This window comes from Conger conger, chromosome 19, assembly GCF_963514075.1.
Source record: "Conger conger chromosome 19, fConCon1.1, whole genome shotgun sequence".
Classification (NCBI taxonomy): domain Eukaryota; kingdom Metazoa; phylum Chordata; class Actinopteri; order Anguilliformes; family Congridae; genus Conger; species Conger conger.
The window spans coordinates 19,085,291-19,102,153 of NC_083778.1; the positions used below are offsets into that span (position 1 = coordinate 19,085,291).

Here is a 16,863-nt window from a genome sequence, read left to right on the forward strand (position 1 = left end):
TTCAACTGTGATCCATTTTCTCTGGTAAACGAACGCTTAGTGGGTTCATAAATTGCCTTGCTTTGTGTTGCCGGTGGCAACGTTGTTGCAGCTGAAGCAGTGTTCTTCACTGGAGTGGAAGACGACTGCAGGAGTGTACCCATGACCTTGAAGACCAGAGCCCAGTTCCACAAAGCAGGATTACTGAGTTAATCGGATAACTGCACTGAGTAAAACCTGGAACAGCTCCTTTTACTTCAGTCCTTGTTCCAGATTTGGGCGGGGTCCAGGTTTTACTAAGTGCAGTTATCCAGCTAACTCAGTAATCCTGCTTTGTGGGTTTTACTAAGCGCAGTTATCCAGCTAACTCAGTAATCCTGCTTTGTGGGTTTTACTCAGTGCAGTTATCCAGCTAACTCAGTAATCCTGCTTTGTGGGGTTTTACTAAGCGCAGTTATCCAGCTAACTCAGTAATCCTGCTTTGTCCCCTGCTTAGTCTAATCAACTGTCGCTTTGGATAGATAGAGCATCAGCTAAATACTTGTAATGTAATGTGATATATGGTTTGGTTGATTGGATTAAGGCTGAAATCTGACCTCTGACCTCTGCCCTCAGGTGAATCCCCCAGAGAGGAAGCTGATGGCTGGGTTTATCCAGTTGCTGCAGGAAGCCGTCTGGATGCCAGGGAGGTCTCCACTGTGAGTCTGAGCCCGACCACTGCACCCCACTGTCAGGATTAAGTCTGCCCGAAAACACTCATTTAGTGTTTGATAAAACCGGCATTATGCAGTTAAACAGTACATTTATTCGCGAACTAAAAAGAAAGTTGAGCTACTGTACTTCAGTAAATATTTTGTTTGTATTGATTATTAAGAAAAAAAAGATGTATTTATGAAATTAATAAAAAAAATTTGGACCAATGGGAATGCACACTCATATTTGTGTGCCCAGCTCGGTACCGGTATGTCTCAGAGATGGCCTCCAGGTGGCGCCAAACTCAAACAAATCGAACATCGGAACATCTTTCATTCAATTTACAAAGACCAGTCACATTGCTCAGAGTAGATTTTTCAACAGAAGCTTTCAAATTTTTATTGATGTATATAAGTGTAAAATAAACTTTGTGTCTCTCACACTGACGACACTCAGAGATAAACCACTCACGTCCGGCTGAACAGGCAGACCTGCTGGTTCCCAGGTGACCAGCAGGGTGTGCTGTTGTCCTCTCCAGCGATGGCTGGCGAAGGCGTACGATCTCCATTATAACTCTCTGAAATTGTGGAAGCGGAGGTACATTTTTGTTCTTCAAGGGTCAAATTTCCTAAATGAATCCTCAACGTACAGTAATGTTCTCTTTGAGGACCTTTTCCGAGCAAAAACTGTCCACATCGATTATATATTGCTGGCTTGAGGTACGACTCTATGTACCTTGGCCGCCCCAGCGACCAGTTCAATTTACTTTATTGGCTTAGTTGAAACAGGGACAATGCACATTAATGAACATTACTGTAAATGTGCCAGTTTACCGTACATTACTGTAAATGTGCCAGCTGGCTCATTTCCAACAGTATCCCAGGGCGAGGTGTTAAATGTAATGAAAAAAAAAGCATGTGTACCTTTTAGGCGCTTTTCATGGCTGTGTTTCTGAGCGTGTGGAGGCTTGTGGAATAGCCTGGAGGCGTTGGGCATGCTCACTCGGTGTGTGTTATTTCTCTCTAAGCCCTGGGGTGCAGGAGTGGGAGGCTGTCCGGTTAAAATTAGGAGGGGGGTCGTGCGTGGGGGGAGGCCCTGGACACCAGGGCTCGTGGGCACGGGGCTGTCAGAGAGGCTGTTTTAGGAATGTGCATCTGGGCTGGGGCAAGGACACCCCGTCCTGTCTAGGAATAGGACCACCTGCTCTTGGAAGTCATATATATATATTTCAAATGGCCTTGACAGAACCTTGAAAAAATATATAGGTGGAGAAAAAATCTGAAGTGCATCCATCCATCCATCCATCCATTATCTGAACCTGTTTATCCTGAACAGGGTCGCAGGGGGGCTGGAGCCTATCCCAGCATACATTGGGCGAAAAGCAGGAATAAGCAGTGCCCTCTGGACTTTCAACAGTTAATCAGCAGTTAATCAGCCCTTTATAAATTACAGGGTGTCTCGGTGGCGCAGCCTGCAGAGCACTGACCGCATGCTCATTGCAAGCCGCGACGTCGGCGGTTCGAATCCGACCATCTGACAATTTGTTGCATGTCTTCCCCTCTCTCTCGCTCCCATTCCTCCTGTCTCTCTATACTATATACTGTCCAATAAAGCTGAAAAAGGCCTAAAAAATATCTTTAAAAAAAAAAAAAAAAAAAATATATATATATATATATATATATATATATAGATAGATATTGGATCCAAATCCTTATCTCGCAATACTTTACGAACTCTGCTTGATGTTTGTGTTATAAAACCAGTGCGTCTAGCATCTGTGTGACTTCAAGAGGAGACTTCTTCCGCTCCATCGCAAATAAAAGAAACCTTACGCATCCTAGACTTGAACTGATGGGAGATTCAAGTTTGTTCAGAGGCAGAGAGTCCAGGTTGAGAAAGTGAAAGTCCTTCACAATATGTTGTTCCGTTCACCTGGATTTGACACCTCTTCAGCCAGGAGGTGGAACTCATTTTTGATTAGACTAAGCAGGGGACAATTGAAAAAAAAAAAAAAAAAAAAGAGACACTTGTTGCTACTTGCAACCTTTGCCACTTTATGAAGCACCATTTTGATTGTACTTTGGCCTAGTGAGTCATCACAGTACCAAGCTGAAGTGTATTATAGCTGCCTGGACTGAGTTTGCAGATTTGGGCCACAGTTGTGCTCGCCAGGCCAATGTTGCCATGGTAAGGTTGCTCAGGTTACTGTTACCTTAGTTACACCCGGCAACATGACACCAACGCCAGTGCACCTGCCGTCTGATTGTGGAGTTATTGTTATAATTTCGTTATTCAAAGTTTGGGAGGTAATGAAAACGAAACCGTCTGAACAACTATGATGCGCGGAAATCAATGTGCAGCATTTGAAGTAATGTATTATTGATTTGCTGTGAACATTTTAAATAAAAAGAAAGATTGATTTCAATAATCTAAAGAGTGCACTCTGTTTATTCCGATAAGATGTAAGTATAATTTTCTAAAAGAATAATAATTATATATCGATGGCAAATAGTGTTTATGATAGTGATTTATGAAACGGCATGGCCTAAAAACAATAAAACGGAAGGAATCTGAGATCTTAATGTAGGAGATTACATTAGCAAACGCAGTAGAATAATAAGCAAAACTGTTTCCGTGCGTCAATCCTGTTAATATCCTCCCCCGTGTAAACATGCTTTCTCGAGTGAACACCGCGTCAATATTTGTCTTTTCACGGCTCGCCACTGTGCTGTACGGTTAGAGAGACGTGGAGGCACCCTTGGCCTAAGTAAACTTCTGAATGTGTCCTTGAACCGAGTTGCCGTCCTGAAAGAACGTCTTGAAGCAGATGCGTCGCCAGCAGCCGGAGGTGGAGCAGTCACCGAGCCGCGACTCTCGGGGTCCTGGCCTGGGAAATCAGTTGCCCCAAGCGCACACGGATAGGGTACATATCCCCCCCGCCCCTGCCAGGGTCTGCTCCAAGCCCCACAGGCAACCGATGTGCCACGGAAGAGATAACAGCGACGGGTATTGAGCCAATTGATATAGAGTGCTGCAAGGGTGAAGCAGGCTTGTCTACACTTTTTCGGCCAAACTTTTGCTTTGAACGCTTTTTTTAAAATGTAATTTTTTTTTTTTGTTTTATTTTTATTTACGACACATGCAATTAGTGGGCGACGGGACTGTTTCACCGATGTGTTTTCTGCTCGCTGAATAGAATCCAAAGCCACCGCGCAAGCGCCATGGTTGAGCTCGCGCTTGAGCCCGCTGTCACGCTGCGAGTGAGAGTTGATTTCTACTCCCCTGATGAATCACCCGATTAACGGGCCAGCGGTGAAACATCCACGGCCTTGGGTCGCGCGCCTCCCCCGTCACTGGAACTTTCCGCCGCTCGAATTCCACAGGTTATTTTTTGGTGGAGAACGCGCTAAAGCTCGAGTTGGAGTTGGCGCTGGCGCGGCCGACTTCCCCTGGTCAAGTACGGGGGTAAAATCACCTTATTTACGCAGCCTGAATTGCGCGGCTGAGTGCGGGGGTTTGGCGCGTCATTATTTCTCTTTAGAGATGTAGAACAGTTTAACCTTTCGTACCCGACGTAAGCTACAGCGATTTTGAACCAAACAGCAATTAAGGGCCATGGGATAATTAGACTGATCGCAGCAGGGCAGTTTTTACTCGGGAATTCGTTGTGCGTAAAGTCAAGTAGCGGGGGGTCTTCTCCGGTTTCTGTGTTGATTAAATTAGCTGTGAAGCTATCCGCAATCTCCGGAATGTACACATTAATTCAATTCAAATTATGATGAAATAACTCAAATGTTTCTCATTTCCGCTCGGGTAGCCTAAGGATATGCAATTTCAGAAACACAGTAATTGAAATCCTAAGTGCGTCTCTTTGTGGCAGTGCTCATTGTAAGCGATTTCACCACCTCTCATACAAGGCTGAAATTACAGTGTCATTGACTCGAGAAAGCAGAACAAATTCAGTCGCTCCATATATCACTCAATGAGTTAAACACTCGCAGTGTCCGCAATTGTGAATACAACTGTCACCGAAAAATCGTTTTTGTCACAACCGCGACCCGCCTTTGTCATTACGTGCTAGAAATGTCGTTAGAAGTAAAGGTATCACATCTTATCGGTCTGTCAACAAACCGAGCCTATCACACAGGAACACCGAAGATAAAAATCGAGCTCTTTTCCTTTAAGGCTGTCGGTTAGAATATGAAAGCGAATGTGCCAGAAACGTGCGCTTTTGTCTTTCGCCGTTCCATGTGATCGGACGGCTGAAAAATCAAAATAGGCTGCGCACGTGCTGAAAGGACAGCTCCCGCGCAGCGGCGAAACGGGTTAATGCCCGTTTCCGCGATTTGAATGAACTCACCGAGACGTGTTTGAATAAAACATGAAATAATTACCGAACTAATTTTGACGAAAGTCACATATTATAGAAACATTTTGAAAAAATAACGGACGTGTTGATTAGAAATTGCCTAAATGAAGCACATTATTTTATATACTATAGTTGCCCGACCTGTTGAGGATACAAATACGCACAAAGTGTCGGCAAACAAGGTCATTTTCTCCTAAATGATCAAAGGTTGAGTTCTGTGGCCGAAATTCAAGTCACCAATAGTTTATTATTATTAATAATAACCTGCGACCTTGAGTGGGCTAATTACTGCGTGAACAGGGTGACTTGCCCATCTGACGGTCTGAATAGAGAGATGCATGCCAGTGACAGAGGGAGAAAAGGGCGTGCCCTTGGTGCTGTTTCAGGGGCGAAGAAGCAGCTTTGAGTGACGGGCGGACTTGCGCTTCCTCCACGCTGAGACGGGTTGATAATGGCGAAGCCCAAAGGCTAACCGCCTGCGGCGACATGTCAATGATGAGAAGACTGTCTGTCTTTCCGTTTGACTTCGTCTGTCTGCACGAGGGGCGGCGAGGCGCGGGCAGTCGTAACGGAAGCCGGCGCTGCACGTTCACGCGGAGCTCCTGGCTGAGACCATTCGCACGAGGAGAAGAAAGCAGAGGAACTCTGACAGCCAAGCGAGCTCCACTCCCCCACCCGCTGTAAACCCACCGAATCTCCAGCAACGATGCGCCCGCCTCGCAGCTTTCCAAAGCTTCTGGAGAATTATCTTCACTGCATGTGACTTTTTATTGTGTGGATAATTTCGGATGGACCTCGATGAATTTGGTGACCTAGCTTAAAGTAAAAAAAAAAAGAAGAAATAATAATTAAAAAAGCTGTTGTGCTTGTTGTTACTTCTGAAATACACAATACTTTTTTTATCGAGTCATGTCTTACCCAGAGCGATGGGCAAGATCGATGACAACGAGAGGATAATCCTCAACGTTGGGGGAACGAGGCACGAAACGTATCGCACCACGCTGAAGACCCTGCCGGGCACACGACTGGCTCTCCTCGCCTCCGAGGCAGACACGGAGTCGGTGCTGGATCAGCTGCAACAAGTCCCCGGGTTCATCGAGTACAACCCGAAGAACAACGAGTACTTTTTCGACCGCCACCCGGGCGTTTTCGCCTATGTCCTCAACTACTACAGAACCGGGAAACTTCACTGCCCGGCAGATGTCTGCGGTCCTCTGTTCGAGGAAGAGTTGTCTTTCTGGGGCATCGATGAGACGGACGTGGAGCCCTGCTGCTGGATGACCTACCGGCAGCACAGAGACGCCGAGGAGGCTCTCGATGTGTTTGACATAAACGTGGACAACGGAGAGGGCGACGAGGACGAGATCGGTAAAAGGCTCGGCATAGAGGACGTGGTGTCAGCTGACGGCAGTATCAGCCGTTGGAAAAAGTGGCAGCCAGTGATTTGGAATCTATTTGAAGATCCCTATTCATCCCGAGCCGCACGGGTAAGGCGCGTCGCTGTGGATGGAAAGCGCCTCCAAATATCTGGAGCTCCTCTGTCGTTTGAGTGTCAATTAGAAAGTTCCCCTTTTCCTTACTTTCTTTGAATTGTGTCATTGAATTATGAATTTTCTCTACCGTCACTTCGGAGGTTTTTGGTGATATACAACGCGAACCTGGCACCAGATTATTACATTTTGCCATTAACTAGGCTACTGAGGAACATTTCGCAAGCGTGCCCTCAAGATCCAAACACGCGATATGTGTCTTTGTTGTCTTTGGTGACCAGCCTTTGTGTTCGAGGCAAATATATTAGCAGAAGCTTACATCATTAGCGATAACACGGTTAAACACTATTGACCCACAATTGAAACTGTCAAAGTCACATTCAGCCCGGTTTGTATCAAGGAGTTAGGCATACAGACAGGTGTGACGTCGCAGAAGGGCGTATAACTTGTTAAAATGAAATATTTGGGGCGAACACCACTTGACATTTCAGATTAACAGTCGTCATTCTTTATTTGATTAAATAAGAGGCAAATGTAGAAATGAAGTTGATCGCGGTGGTCTTATAAGGGACGCGATGATTAATGGAGGGTTCTCGTTTCCGAAATTTAATCTGAGGTAATATGTCTATTAATAGTAGCATATAGAAAGTACAACGGAGGTTGTTATGGAAACCTGTTTTGGAGGAGGCTTGTGACTGGAGGGGAGGGGTGTTTTCTTTGAAAGGACTCAAGGTGGTATTTGCAAATACATTCAACCTTAAACGTAAATATTTATGCAGATCTCAGTGGTCTTATTGACAAAATGACCCAGGTGCAAATCATTACCCCATGCACGTCCATATTGATTATTAGAAATATATATTAATCGTCGACAAGAGAGCGCACTGAGGGGATATGAATAGGCTATATCCAGGAGAATAATTGTCCAGCATGTATCTGCCAGCAACTGGCTATTGACAATGGAATTGACATTTTAGTTACATGATTGCTTGTATGCATGTGTGTGTGTATGTGCATGCATGTTTGGGTGCGTGTGTGTGTGTCTGCATGTTTGTGTGTGTGTGTGTGTGTGTGTGTGTGTGTTTGGGTGCATGTGGGTGTGTCTGCATGTTTGTGTACGTGTGTGTGTTTGTTAGTGGGCTTGTGTGTGTGTGTATGTGTGTGCAGTTATGTGTGTGTGTATGTTTGTGTGCCTGTGAGTGTGTGTTTGCAGGTGCATGTGTGCATGTGCGTGTGTTTGCATGTGCGTGCGTGTGCGTGCGCGTGTGTTTGCATGTGCGTGCGTGTGTCTGTGTGTGTGTGTGTGTGTGTGTGTGCCTGTATGTGTGTGTGTGCACGCATGTATGTTTGTGCTTGTGAGTGAGTGTTTGCATGTGCGTGCGTGCGTGTGTGTGTGTGTGTCTGTCTGTGTGTGTGTTTGTGTGTGTGAGTGTGTGTGTGTGCATGTTTGTGTGTGTGTGTGTGAGAGTGTGTGTGTGTGTGTTTGCGTGTGCGTGCGTGTGTGAGAGTATGTGTGTGCGTGTGTGTGCATGCGCTTGTGTGTTTACGTGTGTGTGTGTGTGTGTGTGTGTTTGTGTGTGTGCGTGCGCGTGTGTGTGTGTCAGTGTAATATTAAATTTCAGCTGCATTTTAGGTTTCAGCTCTTTTCGGGGCGTCCATTCATTCCCACTGGCTGCTCGGCGTGCTCCACCCAGCCTCCCCATTCAGCAGAGTTATTAATACCTGGACTGGCCCCGGGAGGGTCACTCTGAAACGGCTCAGTCATGACAGGGCGCACATGCTTACTGCACGTCTGGTTCACAACCCCAAGGGCCGGATCTACCGGCACCGACAGCACAAAAACAATAACGTCACCAACGATTGGTGCTGGCCTTTTCTTGCTCCAATCACTGGGCGTGTTGTTAGTGCTGCGTGTGCTAAAAGGTTTCATGCGCGCTAAAGGTGTTCAATTCAACTCAGGAATCTAATGTATCTCATCTCATTTGTATCTCATTCATAGTGAAGACAATCAGACATTCAAATAACACAATGAAATTGCATAAAACTTCCTCATAGGTCCAGTTCTCATTACTGTAGCGGGGCCTGTAGCGTAGTGGTTAAGGTAAAGGACCGGGACCCACAAGGTTGATGGTTCTAATCCTGGTGTAGCCACACAGCCATTGGGCCCTTGAGCAAGGCCCTTAACCCTGCATTGCTCCAGGGGAGGATTGTCTCCTGCTTAGTCTAAATCAACCGTACGTCGCTCTGGATAAGAGCGTCTGCCAAATGCCATTAATGTAAAGTAATGTATCACAGGTGCTCATTGCTCATCCCCTACATGAGAACAACACCGTTATTTACCGAAACTCAACATGCTCACTGCGATAATTAAACCGCCTCTCTCCCGCCATCCCGGCGTGGGCTCCGCCAGAGACGTGCGTCTGCGGCCCGGCTGGGACCGGGAGCCGTGACCTGGCCCTGAGGAAGGGGCGATGCTCCTTTGGCGCTTACGCTGTTGATGTTGTTGGAGCTGGTTCACACTTTGGGTTCAGGGCTGGGAGCATAGACCGTGGAACAGGTGTTGACCCGAGTGCCTGTTGACTGTCCACGGGGTTTTGTGAAAACACGGAACTGGAGTTTTACGGGCGACGCCATGTTGTACATTTTGGAGCCAGTAGGGTTGTCAGTGTGGCTCCTCCACTAAGTGTGTGAGAGAGAGAGAGATGTAATCTGTCCCTGATTCGTCCACAAAGTACTGCTGTATCCTCATGGGGAGATATTAGATGAAGAAGATACACAGGTTGTGACTGCATTTTCTTGTGGAAAAAAAAAAAATGATTTACTTCGTATTTTGACCGCAATTGTGCCATTGACTTTACATTGAAAGCGGGTCTGAATGACCTATACCGGAGGTGTCCACGGTGGCGCTAGTGAGCAGTCTCTCAGCCTGACCAGGAAATGAGCTTCACAGAAGAAATCTGGGGCTCATTCCAATCATTTATTTTTCTCCTCTTATCTTTTGCTCCTGACCCAGAAATTAATCAATTTCAGGACCTCTTCAAGCTGCACCTCTCCTTGTCCCTCCCTACCTCCCTGTAAACCTTAATTGTTGTCTTTCTGTGATTTACTTGTGTATCAGGATGTTTAGTTTGTCTAGGTAAGCAGTGTTTGGCTAGGTAAGTGGTTTGTTCATACATTTGTGTGTTGCGGTATTACAAGAAAAAAAAAAAGATGATCAAATCAAAAGGCCCTGGTCCTTATCTTTATTGTGCAGGTAGCAGTTGAAATTGTACTTCCGTCGAGGGTCTTTCAGCGCACTTATCCCTGGTTATGGGTATGCACTTTGCACTTTATTGTATGTCCCTCCGGATAAGAGCATCTGCCAAATGCCATTAATGTAATAATGTAATGTAATCAAGGTCCACCATCTTTAAGGACATTCCAACCCATTAAATGTTCCTTCTCGATGCGAGAAGTAGAATTTAAGAACTCCCAAACTTTCCTTTCTTGTGAGGAAACACAAGCCGCATCCTTTGCGTATCCTTTAGTATTTTTTCCAAAAGCGTGACGTATAAATGATGGACCTGTGGATCCACCTCTCCCCATCTGCCACGTCTGTAACTGACCTGTGGATCCACCTCTCCCCATCTGCCACGTCTGTAACTGACCTGTGGATCCACCTCTCCCCATCTGCCATGTCTGTAACTGACCTGTGGGTCCACCTCTCCCCATCTGCCATGTCTGTAACTGACCTGGGGATCCACCTTTCCCCATCTGCCACGTCTGTAACTGACCTGTGGATCCACCTCTCCCCGTCTGCCACGTCTGTATCTGACCTGTGGATCCACCTCTCCCCATCTGCCACATCTGTAACTGACCTGTGGATCCACCTCTCCCCATCCGCCACGTCTGTAACTGACCTGTGGATCCACCTCTCCCCATCTGCCACGTCTGTAACTGACCTGTGGATCCACCTCTCCCCATCTGCCACGTCTGTAACTGACCTGTGGATCCACCTCTCCCCATCTGCCACATCTGTAACTGACCTGTGGATCCACCTCTCCCCATCTGCCACGTCTGTAACTGACCTGTGGATCCACCTCTCCCCGTCTGCCACGTCTGTAACTGACCTGTGGATCCACCTCTCCCCATCTGCCACGTCTGTAACTGACCTGTGGATCCACCTCTCCCCGTCTGCCACGTCTGTACCTGACATGTGGATCCACCTCTCCCCGTCTGCCACGTCTGTAACTGACCTGTGGATCCACCTCTCCCCGTCTGCCACGTCTGTATCTGACCTGTGGATCCACCTCTCCCCATCTGCCACATCTGTAACTGACCTGTGGATCCACCTCTCCCCATCCGCCACATCTGTAACTGACCTGTGGATCCACCTCTCCCCATCTGCCACGTCTGTAACTGACCTGTGGATCCACCTCTCCCCATCTGCCACATCTGTAACTGACCTGTGGATCCACCTCTCCCCATCTGCCACGTCTGTAACTGACCTGTGGATCCACCTCTCCCCATCTGCCACGTCTGTAACTGACCTGTGGATCCACCTCTCCCCATCTGCCACGTCTGTAACTGACCTGTGGATCCACCTCTCCCCATCTGCCACGTCTGTAACTGACCTTTGGATCCACCTCTCCCCATCCACCACGTCTGTAACTGACCTGTGGATCCACCTCTCCCCATCTGCCATGTCTGTAACTGACCTGTGGATCCACCTCTCCCCGTCTGCCACGTCTGTAACTGTCATGGCTTCGAAGTGACGTTTGAAGGAGCAAGGGCATTCCATTTGCCTCATTGAGGTTTTCTTCTTATTACTTATTATTACTCACTTTTCCTCGAACCTCCCGATGGGTGGAGCTAGGGGGCATGACAAGGAGAAAAGAAAAGGGAAAAAGAGGAGAGGAATAAGGGATGGGAATGAGCCCCAGGTTTTGGGCTGCTTGGTTGGGAGCTCAGCAGTACCTGCTCAGGAGGAGCTAAAATGGCCTCCCGTGCACTGACCTGAAGTCATAACTTTAAAACTGCGACGGTGGAGAGAGTGTGTCGCACACACCCCACCCTTCACGCGTGAGCGACAAGCGTGGCCGATCCGGTTTAGACGGTGCGTCGCTGGGCTCTCTGGTTCTTCAGCCCTCACCTGCTATATTAAAAATTCAAAATGCTTTATTGGCAAGACATATTTTCCAGTACATATTGCCAAAGCGTTTTAAGCAAACATATTATTAACAAAAACAGTATATGTGTCTGTCTGGACTGTTATATACGCAAGGTGGCCTGTAGTGTCGTGGTGAAGGTACATGACTGGGACCCGCAAGGTCGGTGGTTCTAATCCCGGTGTAGCCATAATAAGATCCGCACAGCCGTTGGGCCCTTGAGCAAGGCCCTTAACCCTGCATTGCTCCAGGGGAGGATTGTCTGCTGCTTAGTCTAATCAACTGTACGTCGCTCTGGATAAGAGCGTCTGCCAAATGCCATTAATGTAAATGTAATGCAATATCCATCTGCATGGGCTGTTATACCCGTCTGCATGGGCTGTTATATCTGTCAGACTCTCTCTCTCTCTCTCTCTCTCTCTCTCTCTCTCCTGCATTTCGCCCGGGGTGTCCTTGAGAAAGAGAAGCATGTTCTCAGTGGACTTTCCATGGTTAAATAAAAGATTAAGAAATAGGCGGGCAAACCAACTGAGACAATGAGCTAATGTTCTTGGTTTTGAAGTCTGATCCGGTGGCCATGTTGGCTCTGACTTGCTGAATAGATTTAGAGTTGTCACGGCGTTCTTCCACAAAAGGGTTAAGAGTTTAGAGAAACTCTCCTTGGCTGTTATATCTGTCTGCATGGGCTGTGATACCCGTCATCTTCCTCATCTTCCTCATCTTCAGACATCCCTCACGGGCCCAGCGATCCCTAATCCCTCTCGGACAGGAGCTTAAATCAGAATGAAGCGGAATTATCCGTATGAACTAAATTTAGCACCTCCTTTTAGCTGCACCCCCCCACCCCCCCCTGCACGCCTGAACAGAATTGAGGGAAAATAAGTGAGATGGATTATTTTTTATCATAATATCTTTTATCATTAATAAAGAACTCACTGTCCAGGTCACATGGGACAGACAGGTGGGTGTTGAGCAGTTATGAGCTGTTATGGCTTAATAATAATAGTAATTTAATAGTAATTGGTTATTTAGAAAGCGACTTACAGTTGATTAGACTAAGAAGGGCCCAATGGCTGTGCGGATCTTATCTTGGCTCCACTGGGGCTTGAACCAACAACCTTCCAGGTCCCAGTCATGTACATTAGTCACTCGGCTACAGGCGACAGGAAATTAGATTTTGTTATTATTTAAAATGAGACGGTTGGAAGATTGAATACGGAGCGCAGGAGTAAATGCGCTCGCACGCGTTGATGTAATGTAATGTAATGCGTGCTGCCATGGCGACGCGTTCGTTTACACGGCCGTAATTTAGGCAGGTGCTGCCATGACGACGCGCTTGCACAGGTACGCCGGTGCTCATCGCGCCCCGGCTGTTCTGTAGCCCCCCCGTAGCCCCCCCGGGGGGTGTGTGATCGGATCAGTCAGCCGCTCGGCACGGTGTGTGCATCGATGGCGACGACCCCGTGTTTCAGCCTCCCACTCTCCCGTCTCCCTGCTCCTGGTGAGACAGTCTCCCGTCTCCCCACTCCTTGTGAGACGCTCTCCCGTCTCCCTGCTCGTGGTGAGACAGTCTCCCGTCTCCCCACTCCTTGTGAGACGCTCTCCCCGTCTCCCTGCTCGTGGTGAGACGTTCTCCAGTCTCCCTGCTTGTGGTGAGACGCTCTCCCGTCTCCCTGCTCGTGGTGAGACGCTCTCCCGTCTCCCTGCTCGTGGTGAGACGCTCTCCCGTCTCGGCGCTCGTGGTGAGACGCTCTCCCGTCTCCCTGCTCGTGGTGAGACGCTCTCCCGTCTCCCTGCTCGTGCTGAGACGCTCTCCCGTCTCCCTGCTCGTGGTGAGACGCTCTCCCCGTCTCCGCACTCCTGGTGAGACGCTCTCCCGTCTCCGCGCTCCTGGTGAGACGCTCTCCCGTCTCCGTGCTCCTGGTGAGACGCTCTCCCGTCTCGGCGCTCCTGGTGAGACGCTCTCCCGTCTCCCTGCTCATGGTGAGACGCTCTCCCGTCTCCCTGCTCCTGGTGAGACGCTCTCCCGTCTCCGCGCTCCTGGTGAGACGCTCTCCCGTCTCCGTGCTCCTGGTGAGACGCTCTCCCGTCTCCGCGCTCCTGGTGAGACGCTCTCCCGTCTCCGCGCTCCTGGTGAGACGCTCTCCCGTCTCCGCGCTCCTGGTGAGACGCTCTCCCGTCTCCCTGCTCGTGGTGAGACGCTCTCCCGTCTCCCTGCTCCTGGTGAGACTCTCTCCCGTCTCGGTGCTCGTGGTGAGACGCTCTCCCGTGCTGCTCCCGCGGACCTTTCATGTGAGTGCCAGGATCGCCTGACTCACGCCAGTAAATAACACTCGCACGCCAACCGCTCCCCGCGGTACACCTGCAGCGCCCAGCCACTGACACCGCCTGCTAATGATCTCTCCCTCTGCTGCTCTGGGACCCGCAGACGCGGGGAGAAACCATTTCTTGTTTATTTTCCGGGACGCGCTGGAAGCTGCTAGGTTAGCCTAGCGGTCGGGTTGCTTGACTGGCAGGTGGAGAGTCGCTGGTTCGAGCCCCTGGTGGGCAGACAGGGATGATGGCTTGTGTCTGGAGAGATGAAGTTGGGTCACTACACGAAAAGAAATAACTCTGCTGTTGGGCCCTGGAGCAGAGCCATTCATCTCTCTCTCTCTATCTCTCTCACTCTCTCTGTCTCCCTCTCTCTCGCTCTGTCTCCCTTTCCCTCTCTCTCGCCCTCTCTCTTTCTCTCTCACCCCCTCTCACTCTTTCTGTCTCTCCCTCTTTCTCTCTGTCTCTCTCCCTCTCTCTTTCTCTCTCACTCTCTCCCTCTCTCTTTCTCTCTCACTCTCTCTCTCTCTTTCTCTCTCTCTCTCTCTCTCTCTCTCTTTCTCTCTCTCTCTCTCTCTCTCTCTCTCTCTCTCCCTCTCCCTCTCCCTCTCTCTCTCTAACACAGGTTATTAGCTTATTGGAGTTTTCATGTGAGGTTTTCATTTTTGGGCCAAGATTCACAGCACAGAAGAAGTGTGTACAAACACTCATTAATTTTTTGTCAGGTGTAGCTAAACTGGCAATATGAACCCGGAAGAATCAAATCAGAGGGATGGGGTCAGTAGACCCTGCGAAAATGTTCAGGGGGCTGCTTGCAGCCAGGCTCAGAGTAGAGGCTTGTAGGAAACCTAGAAGGGTTCAGGAAAATGTGGGGGTTTGGGAGTGTCCTGTGTACTGTTGATGGAAATGGAGAGTTGTGTCTTGCTCTGTGAACCTTTTTCCTTTCCTTTTTCTGTTTTCTTAGTCCCGTTGCAGTTATGTTTTGCATTTTGTGTGTTTTGTAAGTTTCCTTTTTTCGTTTTCTGTTGGCTTTTAATAACCTGTGATGTTAAGCTTTATTTGTTAGTGTCACAATAAAGGTGGCGTAAAACTCTAACTCTCTCTCTCTCTCTCTCTCTCTCCTGCATTTCACCTGGGGTGTCCTTGAGAAAGAGAAACATGTTCTCAGTGGACTTTCCATGTTTAAATAAAAGATTAAGAAATAGGCGGGCAAACCAACTGAGACAATGAGCTAATGTTCTTGGTTTTGCAGACTGTCAGTCTGATCCGGTAGCCATGTTGGCTCTGACTTGCTGAATAGATTTAGAGTTGTCACGGCGTTCTTCCACAAAAGGGTTAAGAGTTTAGAGAAACTCTCCCCGGCCTCTGCCCACTGAACAGTCTCGCTAGCGTGCTTAGGTTGTCACTGTAATGGGAGATGCGTTTCAATATCCGTGCCGGCAGTTGTCTTGTAGACACATGCTTAATTATGCGCCAGTGGAATGTTCCACTGGAGTCGGCGCACTCCTGGGAGAATGTCTCCCTGTCCTCCCTTCGTAAATCCAGTCTAATTGCGGTTTTATGTCAGTCGTTTACCGCTGTGGAACGCCGATGGTGAGCCCGTTTCTTCGGGGATCGTGAGATTTCTTTTCTGACTGTCGCTTTTTTTCGCAGACGCACCGCGTGTGCGCATTGCCGTCTCCGCCGATGGGGTTAAACTGTTGCCGGCTTTGCTGTCTGCGCGTCCGCACGTTCAGAGACGCTACCGCGGCAGGCTTGTTGTCATAGCAACACCTCTCGTGCCTTCCTGTTTTCACTGAAGGCCGCCCGCTCCGTGAACACCGACTGATGTCGGGAACTTATTTAGCCGTCAACTCAATAGCCCTCGTTCCGCCGCATGTTCGATTCGTATTGTATTTATCTAACCAACACTTTAACGCGTTTCAAATCAAAACTAATGCACCTATCCTCACCACCAAATGAATGCTGTTTTTTTGAGTGGAGTTGTGAAAACACGTAGCATAGTTTGTTCTTCCCCATTGAGCCTAGTGCCAGTTGAAGGAGGTTCAACCCAGGTTTGATTGATTGTGATTTAGCCTTTGAGTACTCATTAAACTTGTTATTGTTTAACTAGGCGCTCCTCAAATTCACACCATTTCCCATTTCCTCCACAGTCAGCCAAACCGTTATTGTTTAACCACGGGGAGAGGAGCCCCCCAATCCACATCGTTCCCCACATACCTCCACACCACCACAAGCCCAGACTGGCGTCAGGCCCAGGCAGATTTCAGGGGAGCACAGTTTGTGGAGGGCGGCTGCATTATTGATACGCCGTTCACTCCCAGAGACAGAGAGCTGCTTCCCGGGACCTGGGGCTTATTAAACGCGCCATTTTTCAGACTGATTCCCCAGCACGTTCACTGCATTAAAACGCCATTAATAAAAGCAATTGTAAATCCATTAATCTTTTAGAACTGCCTTCAGATCGCGCCGGGCTGAGTGCACTAATCTTTGGATGATGACTTCTGCCGGGCTAATTTAGTGCCACAGGTTTCCATATATTCAGGCAGGTGCATATTTTTACTGTATTTATTGTGTGCTGGAATTCTGTGCTTTACTGGTGAACTGTCTCATATTTATATATTTTCACACAATGATGGTAGAAGCCCTTGCGTTCCTGCTGCGGGGATAATTGATCTGAAATGTTGAGAACTCTTTGGGGGATTGTCCCCTGCTTCGTCCAATCAACTGTAAGTTGCTTTGGATAAAAGTGTCGGCTAAATGACTGTACTGTAAGTCTTTGAAAGAAAGCAAATGACAAGAGTGATGACATCATGAGACCAGGCTCATTTATCGGTGGGGAGAAGGGGGATTTCAACCTCCGATGAGCGGC

General features: G+C 48.3%; 1 protein-coding gene across 2 annotated transcripts in view; it reads left to right on the forward strand.

Annotated features, from left to right (window-relative positions):
• The first annotated feature begins 5,477 nt into the window (after nt 1-5,477).
• The window catches only part of LOC133119073 (potassium voltage-gated channel subfamily C member 2-like), a 54,797-nt gene continuing 43,411 nt past the window's right edge, over nt 5,478-16,863 (forward strand). For both annotated transcript variants that reach the window (XM_061229474.1, XM_061229473.1), the window contains exon 1: nt 5,478-6,528. In XM_061229474.1, the coding sequence (XP_061085458.1) occupies nt 5,968-6,528 (561 nt within the window). In that variant the 5' untranslated portion in view covers nt 5,478-5,967. The remainder of the gene's footprint in view (nt 6,529-16,863) is intronic.